Source organism: Meriones unguiculatus, chromosome 9 (genome assembly GCF_030254825.1).
Source record: "Meriones unguiculatus strain TT.TT164.6M chromosome 9, Bangor_MerUng_6.1, whole genome shotgun sequence".
Lineage (NCBI taxonomy): Eukaryota > Metazoa > Chordata > Mammalia > Rodentia > Muridae > Meriones > Meriones unguiculatus.
The window spans coordinates 55735666-55753406 of record NC_083357.1 but is presented as its reverse complement, the minus strand read 5'-3'; the positions used below and the strand labels follow the sequence as shown (position 1 = coordinate 55753406).

Genomic DNA, 17741 nt, shown 5'->3' with positions numbered 1-17741 from the left:
GTGCTTGAGGTAACAGGATGTATTTCAAACTTAACTTGAAATATGTGAAAACATGCATGTTCCTGCACACTGACTTGGAGCAAATGTCTCCTAACTTTGTGTTTAACTAAGATGGCAGATTTTTACTTTTAGAAACTCACTTAAGAAAGGTTTATTTTTAGCAATTCTTTGGTCACTGTCAGTATCCACAAGATGGCAGCCTCTTCTCAAAGACTGGGGAAAACTCTCAAGTGGTTTTGAGTGAGAAATTTGTGGAGAAAAGGGGAGGAGAAAAGAGGTAATGAAGGAGGGGAGGGGTTTGATGATGAAAACAAAAGGTGGTGAAAAGTGCTTTTTTTCTCTACTTGGTGGAACTGTATCTTGATGTTTCCTGAAGAAGAAACATTAGAAATGTGAGACCAATTTGGGGGGGGGGTTTAAAATCTGAATCCTCAGTGAAGAAGGGAAGAGAGAGTGATGAAATCCTTGAGCTTTTTGCTGGTGTTCCTGTGGCTTCAGTTTAACTGTGAGTTTGGACATTTCCTTTGTATATAAATTGTGGTGTGTGAAGTTGTTTCAGTTATTACTCTAGGATAATGGTAGAAACACCAATGTTTTAAGTCTTTATTTAAAGGGTGGGAGTCCCATGGACAAGTGTCAGCATTCTACAGTGTTAGCATCCCCATGCCTCCATTCCTGTTTGCCTGACTTTGTCTTTCTGCACAGGGGTGAGCAGCCAGCAGAAGGTGCAGCAGAACCCAGAATCCCTCAGTGTCCCAGAGGGAGCCATGGCCTCTCTCAACTGCACTTTCAGTGATAGTGCTTCCAACAACTTCAGGTGGTACAGACAGCTTTCGGGGAAAGGCCTCGAGTTGCTGGTGTCCATCTTCTCCAATGGTGACAAGGAAGAAGGCAGATTCACAGCTCACCTCAATAAAGCCAGCCTGCATGTTGCCCTGCACATCAGAGACTCCCAGCCCAGTGACTCTGCTGTCTACCTCTGTGCAGCAAGCACACAGTGCTCCCCAGGCACCTGCAGCCTGCACACAAACATGATATGCGCAGCAAGATCTGAGCTCGAGCATGCTTGATTTTGAAAGTATTTACTTTATGAAAACACCTCATCTGGAACACATAGTGCCCTAAGCTTCATGTCCCCTATTCCTTCTTTTTTTTTTTTTTTTATAACCCACTGAATCTAATTAGTGGTGGCATATGCTTATGGGTGTGGGATCATCCACTGTTGCATGGGAACCTACAAGTGTCCACCTTCCTAAAGAAAGATGACTCTCCTCACCCACCATCTATCAATTGCCAATATCTCCTCAGTAAGAAAAGAGGGGCCTCAGGAGTCCTGTTGCTCTCCATACTTGAATTTCTAGCTGTTTTGGTTTTGTGCATTTCTGGTGCAGGAAACCACCAGGTCCTGTGGATTCATGTTGTGCAACAGTCACGTCATGTCCAGAGGACATTTTGAAGTTCTCCTTCCTCTCTTCTACATTTTTCCACTTTTCTTCCAAGATGTTCCCTAGGCTTTGTTGTGACAAGGAATTGGTAGAGATGTTTCAGTTGTAGCTGATCACTCACAATCTCCTTTTCTCAGCACTTGGAGCGTTCTCCCTATCGTTGGAATGCTTCAGTTTTCCAACTCCTTCTGTGGTATTTTCCTGGCTGTGGAGGGGTTCATATAGATACCCCATTTAGTTTTGAGTTCTCAATACTCACATTCATTACCATGGACAGTTATGCATCTCTGCATTAACCCACTGGGGGAAAAAAAGCGTTTTTGACCAAGCTTGAGAACAACACTATTCTAATTGTTAGCTCTTGTTTGACCTCAGTCTCATTGGTTCCTTGCAGCTGGGAGATACACTTTGAGTCTTCTTTGGATCAGATCATCAATGCTGGTTCATAGATGGAGTCTCAGAACAGGTCACACCTCTATGAATTTCCTCAGGGCTCCTGGTGTAAACACCATCTCTGCTCCTGCCAACATCAGTTTTCCCCTTGTTGAATTTTGTACAGATCCAATTCAGTTTCCTTTCTGAAGTCTCACAGTATTCTCTTGTCCCACGCAGCTATTTTTATTACCAAAGAGACTAAAAAGCTTAATATATTTAACAGCACTAAAGACACATGAAATGCAGAAGTGTCAACAGCAGCTAGTGACTTGCTGTCAGGCAGTCAAAGTTGGTATCCAAGAATGTGCATGTCAGAGGTAGTACCTAAATATTATATGACCATATCCCAAGTTGAAACATGCATGAAGAATGATCACCCAGATGATTAAGTAATCCCAACATCATTACATCTGCACATGCCCAGTCTCTTCCATAGCCTTATGAGAACCTTAGACAAGAAGACAGACAGCTTTTTCCTCTCTGAAATGGTATTCTCTTTGAGGTTTCTCTACTTTTCCTTAATTTCCCTCTTTTTTTATAATTCTCTTAATAAAAATTGCTTTGACTTTGCATACACATACAAGAGCCCACATCTCTTACCTACACTGATAGAAGATCACAAACTCAGATCCTGTTCCAGGTTACACTTTGGTGAATATGAGTGTCTGGCACTGGGGCTTTTGGTAATGTTACACTGTAAAAACAAATAAAAAACTATATATATATATATAATTCTTTTTGCATTCATATGCTATTGAATTAAACTGTTACCTTTTAATCTGTTCTAGGATAAGTCAGAGAATGGATGTCTTTGAAATTTCTTCTTAATTAGCTGACATTCAGGCATCTCACAGTGTGTTCCAGTGACAGGATGAGGTGGAGGTGGCAAGCACCAGATGACAAACGACAGGATGGTGGTGCTTCTGTCCCTTAAACCATGGTTTTAAGAAATTACCACTGTTTGTGTGTTGTGTGTGTGTGTGTGTGTGTGTGTGTATCTGTGTCTCTGTGTGTGTGTCTGTTTGTAGATTGATCTTTCCTCTGCCTGGTTAGGTTAAAAACCAAGGGCTCTAGAAAACAGAATAGATACATACTCCATAGCAGGAACTCTTCTTTCTTTGGAACCTAGTTCCAAATGAGGATCAGAACCACATCCCCTGTGATAAAGGGGAGCATGGATAAACTCTGGGAGTTATGGGGGCTGTAAGCCTACAACCAGCTGGTGATTTCAATCTATCAGTAATGGAAACAGGGACATCTAAGTTCAGAAGCTGCATCATTGATGAGGCCAGGTCTTCTTGATAATTTGAAAATGAACTTGGAAAATATATGTGCTGATTTCTGAGCTCTAGCCCATGTTTCTGTTCAACAGTGAACAACCTACAAGGAGAAGATTCTTCCATGCCCCAAGCATCTAAGAGACTGGACATGTCGACAATAACTGCAGCCACAAAACTTCCATAGCTGCACTGCAGAGGCACAGGGTGTGCATAGATAGAAGCCCTTCCCTGAGAAGATTAATAAATCTAGTGAGAGAGAACTAGTGGACAACTAAGAATCACCACTCTTTCAGAGGGAATAGTGTTAAATAGATTCACTGTTGTGGAAACAGGTAATCAGAGGTGCCATATACTTAGCAACAATGTTGGAATCCAAAATGGTTGGCTTTTTCTTCAGCCTCTTGAACTGAGATAAAGCTTGGCAGTATAATACAGAGGCCTGGTGAGGCTTTTCTCCATTAGTTGGCCTCCTGCTGCTGTTGGACCTGAACAAGTTCTAGGCCTGATCAGTACATGCTTATGTCAAAGCTGTGCGTCAATCATCCATCTTGTGTTTATTCAAACTGAGCAACCCTAAATGAGGGGAGGAAAAGCTCTTAAAGACCCTTACAAACACCAGTCTTGGAGAAGACACGAGAATTTTGGGTTCCTTAATGTCCTCTCTGTGTTCTCTGTCCTCTATCTCTCTCTCTTTCGTTCTCTCTCTCTCTTCCTCTTTATGTTGCTGTCCCCCCCCGTGTGTGTGCACGTGTGCAAGCTCATGCACACAGTTGTGTGTTTGTTTCTTTGTTTAGCTTTTATTCATCAGTCGATTCTGTATACTGTGTTTTCCCTTCTTTGTTTTGCAGTCAAAAATTTCCCTGCCTTGTACTTTAGCTGGCAGAGAAAAGAAACTGATCACATCCACCAGATAGTCACAGACCTCTCCTCAAAGCAGTTTCCTGTTCCTTTCCTGACTGCTTACTTATGTGCTCAGATGGAGTGCCCACATGCATGTTACTGTAATGCAAACTCTCAGAGCTGCTTCCTGCAAACCCTACTTATGGATGAAATCAGTACTTTTCTCATGAAGAAACACCCATTATCAATAAAAAAGATGAACCCTTTCAAAACTTCTGACTTTTAAAACCATCTTTGATTGAAGCAAAAATACCATCTGCTTAGATTAAAAACAAAACAAAACAAAACAAAAACCCAGGTTCAGTTCCGGGCAATCTTACATACATGCCTTGAAGTGTAGTAATCTTGCATTTCTTCCCTTGAAATGAAGGATTCAGATTAACAAACACAAAAGATTCCCCAAGCTCTGACATCAGAAAAAGGAGTCTTGGGTCCCTGCAGATCATGATGAAGGACTGCCCAGTACTACTGAAAGCCGTAAAGGCTTCATATGCAGTCTCAATGCCTAGATAGTTCTTTCCAACACTAAGATGAATCTTGTATTCTTCCAATTCCAGGAAGTGCTGTTTCATCAGGTGTTATACTGAGCAGGTTACTGAAGTGTTATGATTTGAATGTAAGTATTCCTGTGAGGAATTATTTCTAGTATATAGTTATCCTTGCTTCTAACACCCACATGCACTATAGTTTTCAAATCCTGCAGCTTTTTTCAGCTGATATTTACTCTTGCTGGAATCTCAAACATCCAGTGTTCCTATTGTACCTCAGGTTTCGCCCTCATCATGTCACTCATTGACCTCTCAAGGCTTTCAGGGACTCTGATTCTGCCACACAGCATCTGGCATCCTTCACTTTCCTCTGAGCCTCAGTGAAGGTCTTGCTGATGCAGGGCTGGTATATTCTTCATATCTTGAAAACAAGCACCTTGCAGATGACACTGACTTCTGCTGCCAACTTTCCCTGTAGCCTGCCCCCTTTATCATGCAGTGAGAGGAACACAGTGAGAGGGGTAAACTAAGGAAAACACTTTTCATCATGACCTCTTTCCAGAAAGTGCCAAAGAGACTGTTTCCCCAAGAACCTTTTCTTTAAGTGAAAGTCTTCTGTTTCCATACTCTGGGGAATCTTACCTTCCAGGCACCATTTCTCTTGGCTGACTGAAAAGTAACAGGTATTCTCTATAGTAGCAATAATCTCTTTAATAATTACAGTTGAGAGGCTTTTGATGACAACTTCTATTTCCTTAAAGGTTATAGTTTATTTAAATTCCTAACCTGAACTTTATTTAACTGTGGTACATGGTATCTATCAAGAAAATCATACATTTCATTTAGATTTTCCAATGTAGTGGAGCACAGGTTTTCAAAGTATGATCTAAAAATTCTTTGGATGTCACCTTTGAATTTTCTGTTGTCTTATCCAATCCTTTACATTCCTAATTTTATTAATTTGGATACTCTCCCTCTGTCTTTTAGTTAGTTTGGCAAAAAGTTTGTTTATCTTGTTGATTTTCTCAAAAACCAGCTCTTGGTTTTGTCATTTCTCTGTGGTTTTAGCACAGAATTCTACTGGATGTTCAAAGAAGAACTAAAACTAATACACCTCAAACTATTCCACAAAATGGTAGCAGAAGGAACATTGCCAAACTCATTCTATGAGGCCACAGTCACCCTGATACCTAACCACACAAAGACCCAACAAAGAAAGAAATTTTCAAATAAATCTCCCTTATGAACATTGATGCAAAAATACTCAACAAAATATCTTTTCCACACCCTGGCTTAGCACACTAATGCCTCATCCTAAGGTGCTATAACTTCCCTTGAGGGAAATGGAACCCATTGTCTCTGTCCCAGAGCTGAGCTCCAGTACCCAGCTCCAGTCCAGGCCTCTGCCAACAGGAATGACAGGTTTCTTCTCCTTTATTTATATCATTTGTAGATTCAATCTCATTATGATGCCCTAGCTTTCATGGATATTTTCTCCCAGGATTATTTTTTTTTATTTAACATTTTCTTTGACAGAGATATTTGTCCATTTCTTCCACCTTGTCTTCAATGAGATTCCATGTCTTGTACTCTGTTGGTGAAGCTTACCTCTGATGCTTACCAAAGGTTTATTTTTATATATATGAGGATGGCATGAAGGAAAGGAGATTAATTAGAGAGAGTGCTAAGAGGGTTCATAAGAATGAGGCAAGCTGGGTCTTCTGCAAGGCTTGATTCAGTACCTGAAATACGGAAACGGAGAAGGACAGTCCCATTCAAGTGGTTGGCCTCATGAGTAGGGATGAAACTGGGGAAATTTCACTGTAGGGCATGAGGGTGAGTGAGGATGGGCTACCTATTTCCCAGACAGGTGTGGCCTCCAGGGTTCCAGGGGGAGTGTCTCTGTTGGCATTTGACACAAAGTAATATGGGTGAGGGAGGAGAGGAAATGCAGAGAGGTTCAGCTGAATCCCAGAGAACAGAGGAAGAGTGAAAGAATTGGCCCCTGCAAGTGGTCTGTTACAGGGCTGGGGATGGTACCAGGGAACTGAAATAGAGGACAGTAACTCTGGCCTACGTGCTTCATGAGCCCACATATACTAGATTTCCAGATACATGGTGGTTTTAGATATTTGCAGTAGACACAAAGGAAAGAACATGGGCTAGAATCAAAGGGGTGCCAGGAAGAGCCAGAGGAAGGAGGAAAGCTGGGTTGTTGCAGTACTTGGCAGATTCTCCAGGGGATCCACACTACTTTTCTATCAGTAATTCAGTCGACAACACTGGATGCTGTGAGAATAAGCCACATGGATGTTGCCACACTCATGACCAAATGACTCATGAGACCTTTTCTAAGAGTAGCTATGTGCATTTGTGATTCCAGGCTGGTTTCTATGGAATGCAAGATACAAGCATAGAAACATCGTAGTTATATTATCAACAAGAAATCACGGAAATAGAAAGAACACTGTCTTCTTGCTACTGAAAGCCCATAAGAGACTTGAAAAAGCATTTTCTTGAGTGCTGTAATTCACAAGGACAACTACATACATAACCATTTTTCTCTAAGAAATGGGAGAATGCTTGATGAATGATCCAAGAATTCTGCAGTGTGAGAGTGGAAAGGTCAAAACAGTTCTAGACAGAACAAATGTGACACACACACAGACACACACACTCACAAACACACCCATATATACACCACATACATAGATTTATATATGAACATTTTATGTACATACATTCGTATATGAAGCATCATACATAGCCTATACTACATGTAAAGAAAAGAAACAGCTTCACTAGTATGTACAAATACTATTCTTTCTCTCTTAGTTTTAGAACCTACGTGATATGACATATTGTGTTTTATGCCTCTGAGACACATAGGGTCAGAGAACACTTAACCAGACTCTTTGCTGTTTAGAGATTCAAACACAAGGTGGCAGTAATTCTCAACTGCTGGGGAGGATGCAGAGAATTCATTTCCTTGTGTGCTGACTGTGCAGAAGCTAAGCCCTTTCCTCAGTGGCTGAGGGGAAGACTCCAGAACTAGAATTGTTACTGAGAAAGAACAACACCCTGGCAGCTGTAGCTGACCTGCTGGTTGTCAGGATTGACACTGGATTTCAATTTCATTGGGAAGAACAATGAAGACATGTGTTTCTACTTTATTCATGTTTCTGTGGCTGCAGATGGATGGTGAGTTAATATTTTAGGGTCACAGAATAACCAGTGGGCATTTCTGAGACATCAGGGGGAATCGATATTTTATTCAGGTTTTCTCTAGTTACTGTAACTGTAGTAAAAGAGATTTCTGATATGTGATGACCTGACAACCTTTCTCCTTTCTCTCCATCTTTCTGCATAGGGATGAGCCAAGGAGAGCAGGTGGAGCAGCACCTTTCCATCCTGAGAGTCCAGGAGGGAGCCAGCGCTGTCATCAACTGCACTTACACAGACAGTGCCTCGGACTATTTCTCTTGGTATAAGCAAGAACCTGGGAAAGGTCCTCAGTTCTTCATGGACATTCGTTCAAATGTGGACAGAAAGCAGAACCAAAGACTCACAGTTTTACTGGATAAGAAGGCCAAACACTTCTCCCTGCACATCACAGACACTCAGCCTGGAGACTCAGCTATGTATTTCTGTGCAGCAAGTACACACTGCCCCACTGGCACCTGCTGCCTGTCCTCAAACCATGGGGCTGTGTCCACATCCTGTGTCACGGGCCTTCCAGGGCAGCATTTGCCAGTTGCTAGTTTGCAAGTGCCAAGTATAATGTAGACATTAAAAACACAAAATAAGAAAGTTAGCTTCAACTCCCTCAGACAATTTAGGACAGTTTTCTCCATCCTTAAAAAAAAATATTTTATCAAAGAGCCAGCCACTGAGTTCATGTCAAAGACAGTCCCTGCTCCCCGTATTAGGGAAATCACTTGGAGACTGAGCTGCCATGGGCTACATCTGCGCAGGGGTTCTAGGTTATCTCCATGAATGGTTCTTGATTGGAGTATCAGTCTCAGAAAAGGCACCTGGGCCCAGATTTTTGGTTCTGTTGTTCTCCCTGTGGAGCTTCTGTCCCTTCCAGGTCTTTCTATCTCCCCCTTTTATATAAGATTCCCTGCACTCTGCCCAAAGTTTGACTATGAGTCTCAGCATCTGCTTTGATACTTTGCTGGGTAGAGTCTTTCGGAGGCCCTCTGTGGTAGGCTCTTTTTCTGTGCCCTGTTTTCTCCTTTTTCCAATGTCCATGCCCTTAGTCTTTCTGAGTGAGGATTGATCATCTTATCCAGAGTCCTCCTTCTTGCTTAGTTTCTTTAGGTGTACAGATTTTAGCATGATTACCCTATACTATATGTCAGTGAGTATATACCATATATGTCTTTCTGCTTATGGGATATCTCACTCAGGATGATTGTTTCTAGATCCCACCATTTGCATGCAAATTTCATGATTTCCTTGTTTTTAATTGCTGAGTAGTATTCCATTGTGTAAGTATACCACAATTTCTGTATCCATTCCTCAACTGAGGGACAACTGGGTTGTTTCCAGCTTCTGGCTATTACCAATAAAGCTGCTATGAACATGGTTGAGCAAATGACTTTGTTGTATACTTGAGCATCTTTTGGATATATACCCAGGAGTGGTATAGCTGGATCTTGAAGTAGCACTATTCCTAATTGTCTGAGAAAGTGCCAGATTGGTTTCCAAAGTGGTTGTACAAGTTTATATTCCCACCAGAAATGGAGGAGGTTTCCCCTTTCTCCACAACCTGTTCAGAATGTGTTGTCAGTAGAGTTTTTGATCTTAGCCATTCTGATGGGTGTAAGGTAAAATCTCAAGGTCGTTTTGATTTGTGTTTCCCTGATGACTAAGGATTTTGAGCATTTCTTTAAGTGTTTCTTTGCCATTCACAATTCCTTTATTGAGAATCTCCTTTTAGCTCTCTACCCCATTTTTTAATTGGATTACTTGTTTGTTGCTGTTTAACTTCTTGACTTCTTTATATATTTGGGATATTAGCCCTCTGTCAGATATACGGTTGGTGAAGACCCTTTCCCAGTCTGTAGCTGTCATTGTGTTATGATGAAAGTGTCTTTTGTTTCAGGGAAGCTTTTCAGTTTCATGAAGTCCCTTAGGAGTGGGGGCATCCTTACCAGGCCACAGAGGAAGACAGTGTAGACAGCCCTGATGGCTAGTGTCAGATGGAAGGGGAGGAGGACCTCCACTATCAGTGGCCTGGAGGAGGGGTGGGAGAGGAGAAGAGGGAGGAAGAGTGAGATTGGGAGGGGGCTACATCTGGGATACAATGTGAATAAACTGTAATTAATTTGAAAATAAATAAAATTTTAAAAAGAATATTTAAATTTTATGAAAAGAAAAAATTAAGTTGATAATTTGTCTATTCTTACCTCAGTATAAATGTTGTTGGTTTAATTAATTATTCAGAATAATAAATCAATTTTAATTAATAAACTAATGAGGTATACCATTCAGCTTATCAAAAATTAAATTAAAATATTAAAACCAATAATTTATTTAAAAGAGGTGAATGTTAAATGTTAAACTTTATTAACAATAATGTCAAAATTAATATATTATTTTAATAAGGTGTGTGCTGTTATTAATTGCAATGTTAACTCAGCAAAAATGTAGTTGTCACAGTGAATTGAATATAAAATTTAATATGTAAAAGCAATTAAACTATTTTAACAATTGGAATATATTTTCATTATCCTCCCCTTGTTGCAGCGCATGGTGAATATCAAAGAGCAAGAACCCACTGTGCTGACGAAGAGAAGAGACGATGTGTCAGCCACCAAGATGGGGGACCACATGTCAGCCACCAAGATGGGGGACCACATGTCAGCCACCAAGATGGGGGACCACATGTCAGCCACCAAGATGGGGCTCTCTATCCCACGACCTCCTCCCAAGGCTCAGCAGTCATTGAGGAAGAGGAGGTGGAAAGACTAGAAGAGCCGTAGGTGGTGGACAAACACAAGGAAACAGTGTTCTGGGCACAGCAAGACAGCTGCCCATATGAACTCACAGAGGCTGGCAGCAGACAGAAGACTAGCAAAGGATCAGGCCAGAAAACTCCATCACAGAGAGGGAAGGAGCCAAGGAGCTGATGGCACTTTGTGCCTACTGGGAGAGAGATGCCACTTTCTTTAAAGGTGAAGCTCATGGTGCATAGACCACCCTCTACCGAAGGACATGATGCTAACAGTATATGGGCAGCACAACCCGTAACATAAAACTCGGTGTGTTTTATTTTAAATGCGGGGAGAAGAACAGAACTGGGTAGGTAGGGAAGCGTGGATGGATATATCAGGAGTGGAAACGTAGATGAGTATAATCAAAATTCATTGAATAACATTCTCTAAGAACTACAGTAAGAAAAAGTAGATAAATATTTGCAGAGGTATATTTGTGTGTGTGTGTGTGTGTGTGTGTGTGTATTTTTATGCGCACCCATCACACTAAATAACATAGGATACATACAGATCAGGACCATTGGTGATTTCAGGATTTCATTGGGGACTTGAGGCCTGCCTCCTTAGGGTGAGGTTTCAAGGGAAATCAGCAGAGGGCGCTGCCTTTACAGATGTGGTTAGCATCTCCTTCAGGTGGCTTAACATGACAGACACCCTGTACAGACAGAGGTCCTTGTCCATGAGTGAGCAGTTTGACGAGGTCTGCTGAAGACTTGCCCTGTGAGATTGGTGCATTCAAGGACCAAGTGTCATTTCTTCTATGAACATGCTTCCTGTCACCTGCTCAGTTCTTGTGCTCCTCTTAATACTCAGTAAGTTACATTTTACCCTGAGTGTTAATGATGTCTTTGTCTTACAACTATGGCAGTCTTTAACCTTCCTCCTCACGTAGAACAGTAATTCCTCCTTGTTTGTTTGTTTTTTAGGAAGTAGCAATGGAGACTCAGTGACCCAGACAGAAGGCTTGGTCACTCTCACAGAAGGGATGCCTGTGATGCTGAACTGCACTTATCAGACTATTTCCTCAGGTCCTTCCCTCTTCTGGTATGTGCAATATCTCAACAAAGCCCCTCAGCTACTCCTGAGGAGCTCCACAGACAACAAGAGGACAGAGCACCGAGGGTTCCACGCCACTCTCCACAAGAGCAGCAGCTCCTTCCACCTGCAGATGTCCTCAGTGCAGCTGTCAGACTCTGCCTTGTACTACTGTGCTGTGAGGGACACAGTGAGGGAGACTGCAGGGGAAGCTGCACACAAACCACAGGTGCAGGAGGCCTAGGGAAGCTGCCCTGTGAGGGAGGCTGTGTGCTTTCTCCAAGTGCTGCTCACCAGCTTCCTGAAAAACAGCAACAAGTCTCAGGTCAAATATCTAGAGACCTAGGATCTGTGGATATTCTGACTGACAGGATGGAAGTCAGTGCTAGAGACAACCCAGGCTGTGATCCCTTGAAATAAAGTTCTATTCCTAACCGGAAGTCTTAACAGCAAACATCTCAAGAAAAGTCCTGAAGTATTCTCCAGCAATCTTCTGTCATTACCCCACAAATTTATGATGTAAATGAGAAACCTAAACTGCAGTCTTTAAAAATCTGTTTCAGTCTCACTCCACAAGTTATTTACATCCTTCCTCTCTTTTGTCCAAGTTACAGAGTTCAGCTCAACTCCCCATCTCAGTTACTAGCCAACTGCTGAAAAGAGAAACCATGACCAAGACAATTTAAAAGCATTTACTTGGGAGCTAGGTCACAGTTTCAGAAGGTGACTATCATGTTGGCCAATACAGTGTCAGGCAGGCAGGCAGGCATGGTCCTGGAGCAGTAGCTGAGCTTTTACATCTGATCACAAGCATGATGGAGGGAAGGAAGGTGGTGGAGAGAGGGAAAAGAAGAGAGGAAGGGAGGGAGGGAGAGAGAGAAAGGGAGAGAAAGGAGGAGAAAGGGAGACTGACTTAGCCTGGCTTTGACTTTGAGATTACAAAGAGTACCACTAGTGATATTCCTCTTCTGGCAAGGCCACACCTCCTGAAACTTCCTAAACAGTCCATCAATTGGGGACCAGACATTCAGATGTTGAGCCTCTGGGGGTCATTCTCATTCAAGCCACCACACTCCCTGACAACCTTTACTTAGTGAAGCTGCTCATAAAACACAGCTGTTGGAGCTCTTAAGAAGAGTCTCTGAGAGACAGGTACTTCTCTGTCATACACATCATATAGGAGGCAGTATGGTTATAAAAGACTGTGTCCAGAAATCTCTTCCCCTTAAAGTCTACTCTTGTCTGCCTTTGCAGGTACATTAGATCCTCGTGATGTGGTGTACTCACTCATTGGAATCAGGTTCTCTGATAACTATTCTAAAACTGGAAAAGAAAGCCAAAGATTTTATTCATTTCAATTATTTCAACAAAATACCAGTTTAAATTAAAATACTCTAGTGCTCGTATTGTATTTATCTTTCTGTAAAGAAAGGAATATCTAAAATGTAAACCATAATGTCTCTCACAAAAGATACATGTTTCTCTACAGAAAGAACAGCAAAGAAGTACATGCTATCTTACTGGTTAGGGAGCACAATAGAATGCCAAATTCAATTTCTAATCCCCTAAAACTAAAACTACTTCTAATGGCAGGGAATAGAACATCTCAGATGAGAGTTTGTCAAACTTAAAACAAATACTAAATCTAAAAAAATCCCAGTGCCAGGCATGAAAAATCCACCTTCCAGGTGTTGGTCAGGGGCTTCAAGGGTTTCTTCCAAATGAAATAGTTCATCACCATTGTCCTTGATTGCCTCATAGAACTTGAAGATAAGACATTTTGCTTAGGACACCACACACTTCAGACATAGGACTTGGAGGAATTTACCTAGAACTGACCTGAAGACTCCTCATTAAGGATAAATTCTCATAGTATCTAAATGTGTTATGTAAGATTCCAAAGAAGAAAAGCAACAAATAATTCTACCAAAATGCAGACCTTTGAACCAAAACAATGACCAACATGAAGATATCCACAAGGGTGGAATAGCAGCATTTTCATCTTGGGAGAAACTAACATATGTCTACTGGACTTAAGGGCTGCTCCATAGGAAGTGTTTCTGCCCCAATACTGTAAATCTAGTCAACTACCCCGGGATGGAGAGGCCATAAACACTAGAGGAGAACCTATGATGGCCACTTTCCTAAATCAGTGTAGCTTCAAACTGTATTCTGAATCTATATAATTGCGCACAGAGATAAGGGTAGTTCTTCCCTCTCATCAAAGAAATTTTATTTTGAAGCATATATAGGCTTCTACAGTGATGGACAACTGGTCTAGATAGAGAGTAAGTGGCTGTGAGGTCTCTTTCCCAGTTATGCAACAGAGTCCCTTGCCCAAGTAGACTCAAGGTCTAAGCAGAGCCCAGTGGTATGATCACATGACATAGTCTTCAGTTTTTCATTGTATCCAAAAAGTAAAACATTTTGAAGAATGTTCTTTACCGCATACCTATCAGTTACAGTTTCTATTGGTCTGGTGATGATAAAGGTGTCATAAACATATTTTGGATCTGGCTAGGATGAATGACTGAGTTGGACTTATTCATGAGACCCATGACTCTTCATTGAACACATAGGTATTGCCATTGAGATTTTACCACCTTAGTTAATGCTGGTTTATGTTTTGAGTATTTGCTTCTTGGTTTCCTAACTCAAGGCCATATTGGTTTATTTTCAGAACATATTTGGTGGGAATCTGTATCTCTCTTCTCCAACTACTTCCAACCTTCTTTTCTGCTCTCATTGTTTGCTGCTACCACACTTGCACTCTTAAATGTTTGAAGAAGATTCTGTCTTTTGTGTTCTGTTTTTGGCATAAAAATGCCTTACTAAATGGTACCTGTTAAGATTCTCAATGACCACATTTTGACAGATCACATGAGAGAGAGAGAAGAGGGTGGAGAAAAGAAGGGAGAGGGGAGAGAGGGTGGAGAGGTGAGAGAGTAAGGGGAGAGTGAAGGAGAAGTACCCGCCACTCTGCGAGACTTTTTCCAGGGAAAGACTGGGTGATCCAAGTCAGTATAATTTTCTTCCTTCCCTGTGGAGTTCTCTTGTAACAGGGACTCCCAGTTTCTGGTGTTTTTGTGTCCACTGTTCAGCTTGGGAAGGTGACCAGGACAGGCAGGCCTGTGGCTCTGGTCTGGTGACCTAGTGCCTGCATGACCCGGGATCTCTTCCGGGTTCTGGCTGGGGGACATGAGAGTGGACCCGAGTGTTTCCAATGCCTTGGGAGTTTCCTCACCTGGGAAACATGATTGCTGTTATTTTAGGGCCCAGAGTTCAGCTCATTGGTCGCTGTACGGGAAATGTTGTCCTATTCCTCAGACACAATGTTCTCCTGGTGCTGCCATCTTGTCATCCACCACTAATGTTCTTAAATAAGAACGTGAATTGCTGGTCTTGGTTTTGGATGTGCTTGCTTCAATCAAACTTCAGTATGACTCTACCTCCTCCCTTCTTCTGGAAGTACTGGTAAATCTAGGTTCTGAGATGATCTTCATTCTTCTAACACTTGTGGATTTGAGTTTATTCTCCTTTATACTGCTGTCCTTTAAATTATGGGGGAAATTGAGAGAAACAGGAACAGGCACACACATACACTCACCCTCCACAGGCTCATTCATAAACTAAAAACTTGACAGTGAACATAAACCATCTCCAGGAAAGACAATCCCTGGGGAAGGAACAGATGAGAGAAGACCCAAGAGAAGAACTGATTTCTTCCTAGAGTCAAAGAAAATGTGCATTCTGATTTAGTCAATGCATTCCATTGGCCCAGAAAAAGTTTTTCATCTCAGGTTTCTTTACTGGAGGACAATAATGTCACCAGCCATGGAAGTCTCCAGGTTTTAGTTTCTTTAGTTCTAGATGTAAAGCTTTCCCATCTGGAGTCACAGCTTCTCATGTAGAGCAGAGGTAATCTAACATCATGTGTTTTCCTGTTGCCTCAGTGCTGCAGAGCATCCACCAAGGGTGATGTCTGTACCATCAGGCATCATCACCATGGCTGTGGTGGCCATTCACACCCAGCCTGAGACAATTGCATCTGAAGTCTGGGGATCATTTCATAACCTGGTTTCGCAAGGAATATTAACAAGCCACCTATTTCCAGGGAGTTCTATAATTAATATCTCATAATAGATTAGAAAAAGAAGCAAATGCATTGTGAAGGTTTTGCTTGTCTGTGAAATAAGAACACAGCAGGCGACAGGCTGTGGACCCTCCGGACATTTGGTTCCTCGTTTCCCCTCCAGAGGGCGCTGCAGCACCCTCTAGTGTTCTTTCTTCCTTTGAAGGTCTTCACCACCTGCTAGCATCTCATCCTTTCTTTGCTGCTGCCTGAGTTTATAGCAAAGGCAAGTGACAAGGATCAGACACTCTAAAGCTTCCAGGCTTGTGTTAGTAGCTTCACTGTTTTTACCTGAGCAAGAGACTTCTCCAGCTGACCCTTCTCCTTACCTATTTTCAAGCTCTTTCTTTCTTTAGCCACTTTCCTACTATCCTGTTGCAAATTAGAGCTGCAGTCTTCCCAAGGCTCAGCCATGCGCCTGGCCATCCTCCCGTTGCTGGTGGTACACTTTATCCTGAGTGAGTACAGTTGCCTTGTGGTCTCTGCATCCTAGAATTCTGACTGTCCTCAGTGAAGTCTGCCCTGTAAATACTGCCTACTATTCCTTTCCAGGAGACACCAGTGCTCAGTCAGTGACTCAGCCTGATGCTCAAGTCACTGTCTCTGAAGATCCCTCTCTGCAGATAAGATGCAACTTTTCCTCCTCTGTGGCACCTCGCCTGTTCTGGTATGTCCAGTACCCACGGCAGGGGCTGCAGCTGCTCCTCAGCTACTACTCAGGAGACCCAGTGGTTCACGGCATGAATGGCTTTGAGGCTGAGTTTAGCAAGAGCGACTCTTCTTTCATCCTGAGGAAAGCCCGTGTGCACTGGAGCGATTCAGCTGTGTACTTCTGTGCTCTGAGCGCACAGTGTCTGGGGCTGCAGGGGGAGCTGAACACAAACACCCATGGCAGTGGGTACTCAGACTCACTGTCTCTCTTCATGGTCTTTGAAGCATCTCTTTCTGTGGCTCTGCTTCTTTCTGGGATGCCTGGACACCACTGGTAGCCGAGCCAGGAAGGAGAGTGTTAAATCTGGAAAGTGTGGGCTCTGCAGGATTCCATTCCATCTGGGAGTGCCTAGAGGGGAAGACTTTCTCCTAGGATAAATCAGTTACTCTTAGATGATATTTAGTGAAACAGCTTATGCTCGCCTTTATTGATAAAACAGCTCAAGTCCCCGTGTGTTCATGCATATGTATGTGTGTGTGTGTGTGTGTGTGTAACAACTTATGTGTATGCATCTTTATTCCACAGTGAACAAGAGTGGACCTCGGGCACTGAGAAGTTTTGGGGGTGAATGCATTTAATTGGTTTTGGCTAAGGTGTTGGCAGTGCTCTGTTTTCATCTAGGTGCCAGATATGTGAATACCTGACCACCGTGGGGGTGTCTCAATGCTACGTGATAAGAGGTGGGCATGGTAACAGGGAGGGATCTGATTCCATTCCTGCTAGTCTCAAGATGAGATTTTTAATCTCAATTTTGAGATTTCTTGGATTTGAACTTGCTCCCCCTTACCAGTTCCATGCCAGTTCTCCTGGTGGCATGGTCCATGTGCCCCACATCTTTCAAATTGGTAGCAAGAAAAGAAGGAAGATAAGACAAGACAAGACAAGGCAAGTTATGCAGGCCCAGCTCCTTTGCACAATCCATTTCCAGCTAAAATATTGACTCCTGACTTGTCTTAGAAGCTCTTTGAGTATTTTCAAAATTATTTAATGCTCAATTATAATTTTGTAGAATGAAGGAGACTATGTTATCATCTGTGGAAATCATCTCCTGAGTGGACATTGCTTGGACAGCAGCTATGATTCTTCCCATGGGGAAATACCAAAAGCTGGACTTCCATTTGTCATTTTATGTGTCATCTACACAAAATGTGAAACGTGCATGCTTCAAGGTTTGTCCTGAAGTTTTCCTTGTCTACTCAGTCTTTCATGCTGATTTTCCTATAAATTTTCTTTTGGTGCTAAATGTACTGATCAGAAGTGGTCATAATATTAAATACTTCATTTTGGAAAGAACTTGAAGCTTATTTAGTTG

General features: G+C 42.2%; 4 gene segments (V, D, J or C); all 4 read left to right on the top strand.

Moving 5' to 3' along the window:
- Positions 1-456: 456 nt before the first annotated feature.
- On the top strand, positions 457-1070 carry LOC132656328 (T cell receptor alpha variable 12-2-like). The segment is given in 2 exon segments: positions 457-505; positions 706-1070. Coding segments are annotated over 2 exon segments (414 nt in total).
- A 6627-nt stretch (positions 1071-7697) lies between these two features.
- Positions 7698-8334, top strand: LOC132656327 (T cell receptor alpha variable 13-1-like). The segment is given in 2 exon segments: positions 7698-7749; positions 7919-8334. Coding segments are annotated over 2 exon segments (468 nt in total).
- Positions 8335-11310: 2976 nt separating this feature from the next.
- On the top strand, positions 11311-11829 carry LOC132656474 (T-cell receptor alpha chain V region CTL-F3-like). The segment is given in 2 exon segments: positions 11311-11362; positions 11477-11829. Coding segments are annotated over 2 exon segments (405 nt in total).
- Positions 11830-16129: 4300 nt separating this feature from the next.
- On the top strand, positions 16130-16706 carry LOC132656326 (T-cell receptor alpha chain V region PHDS58-like). The segment is given in 2 exon segments: positions 16130-16175; positions 16270-16706. Coding segments are annotated over 2 exon segments (483 nt in total).
- Positions 16707-17741: the final 1035 nt, after the last annotated feature.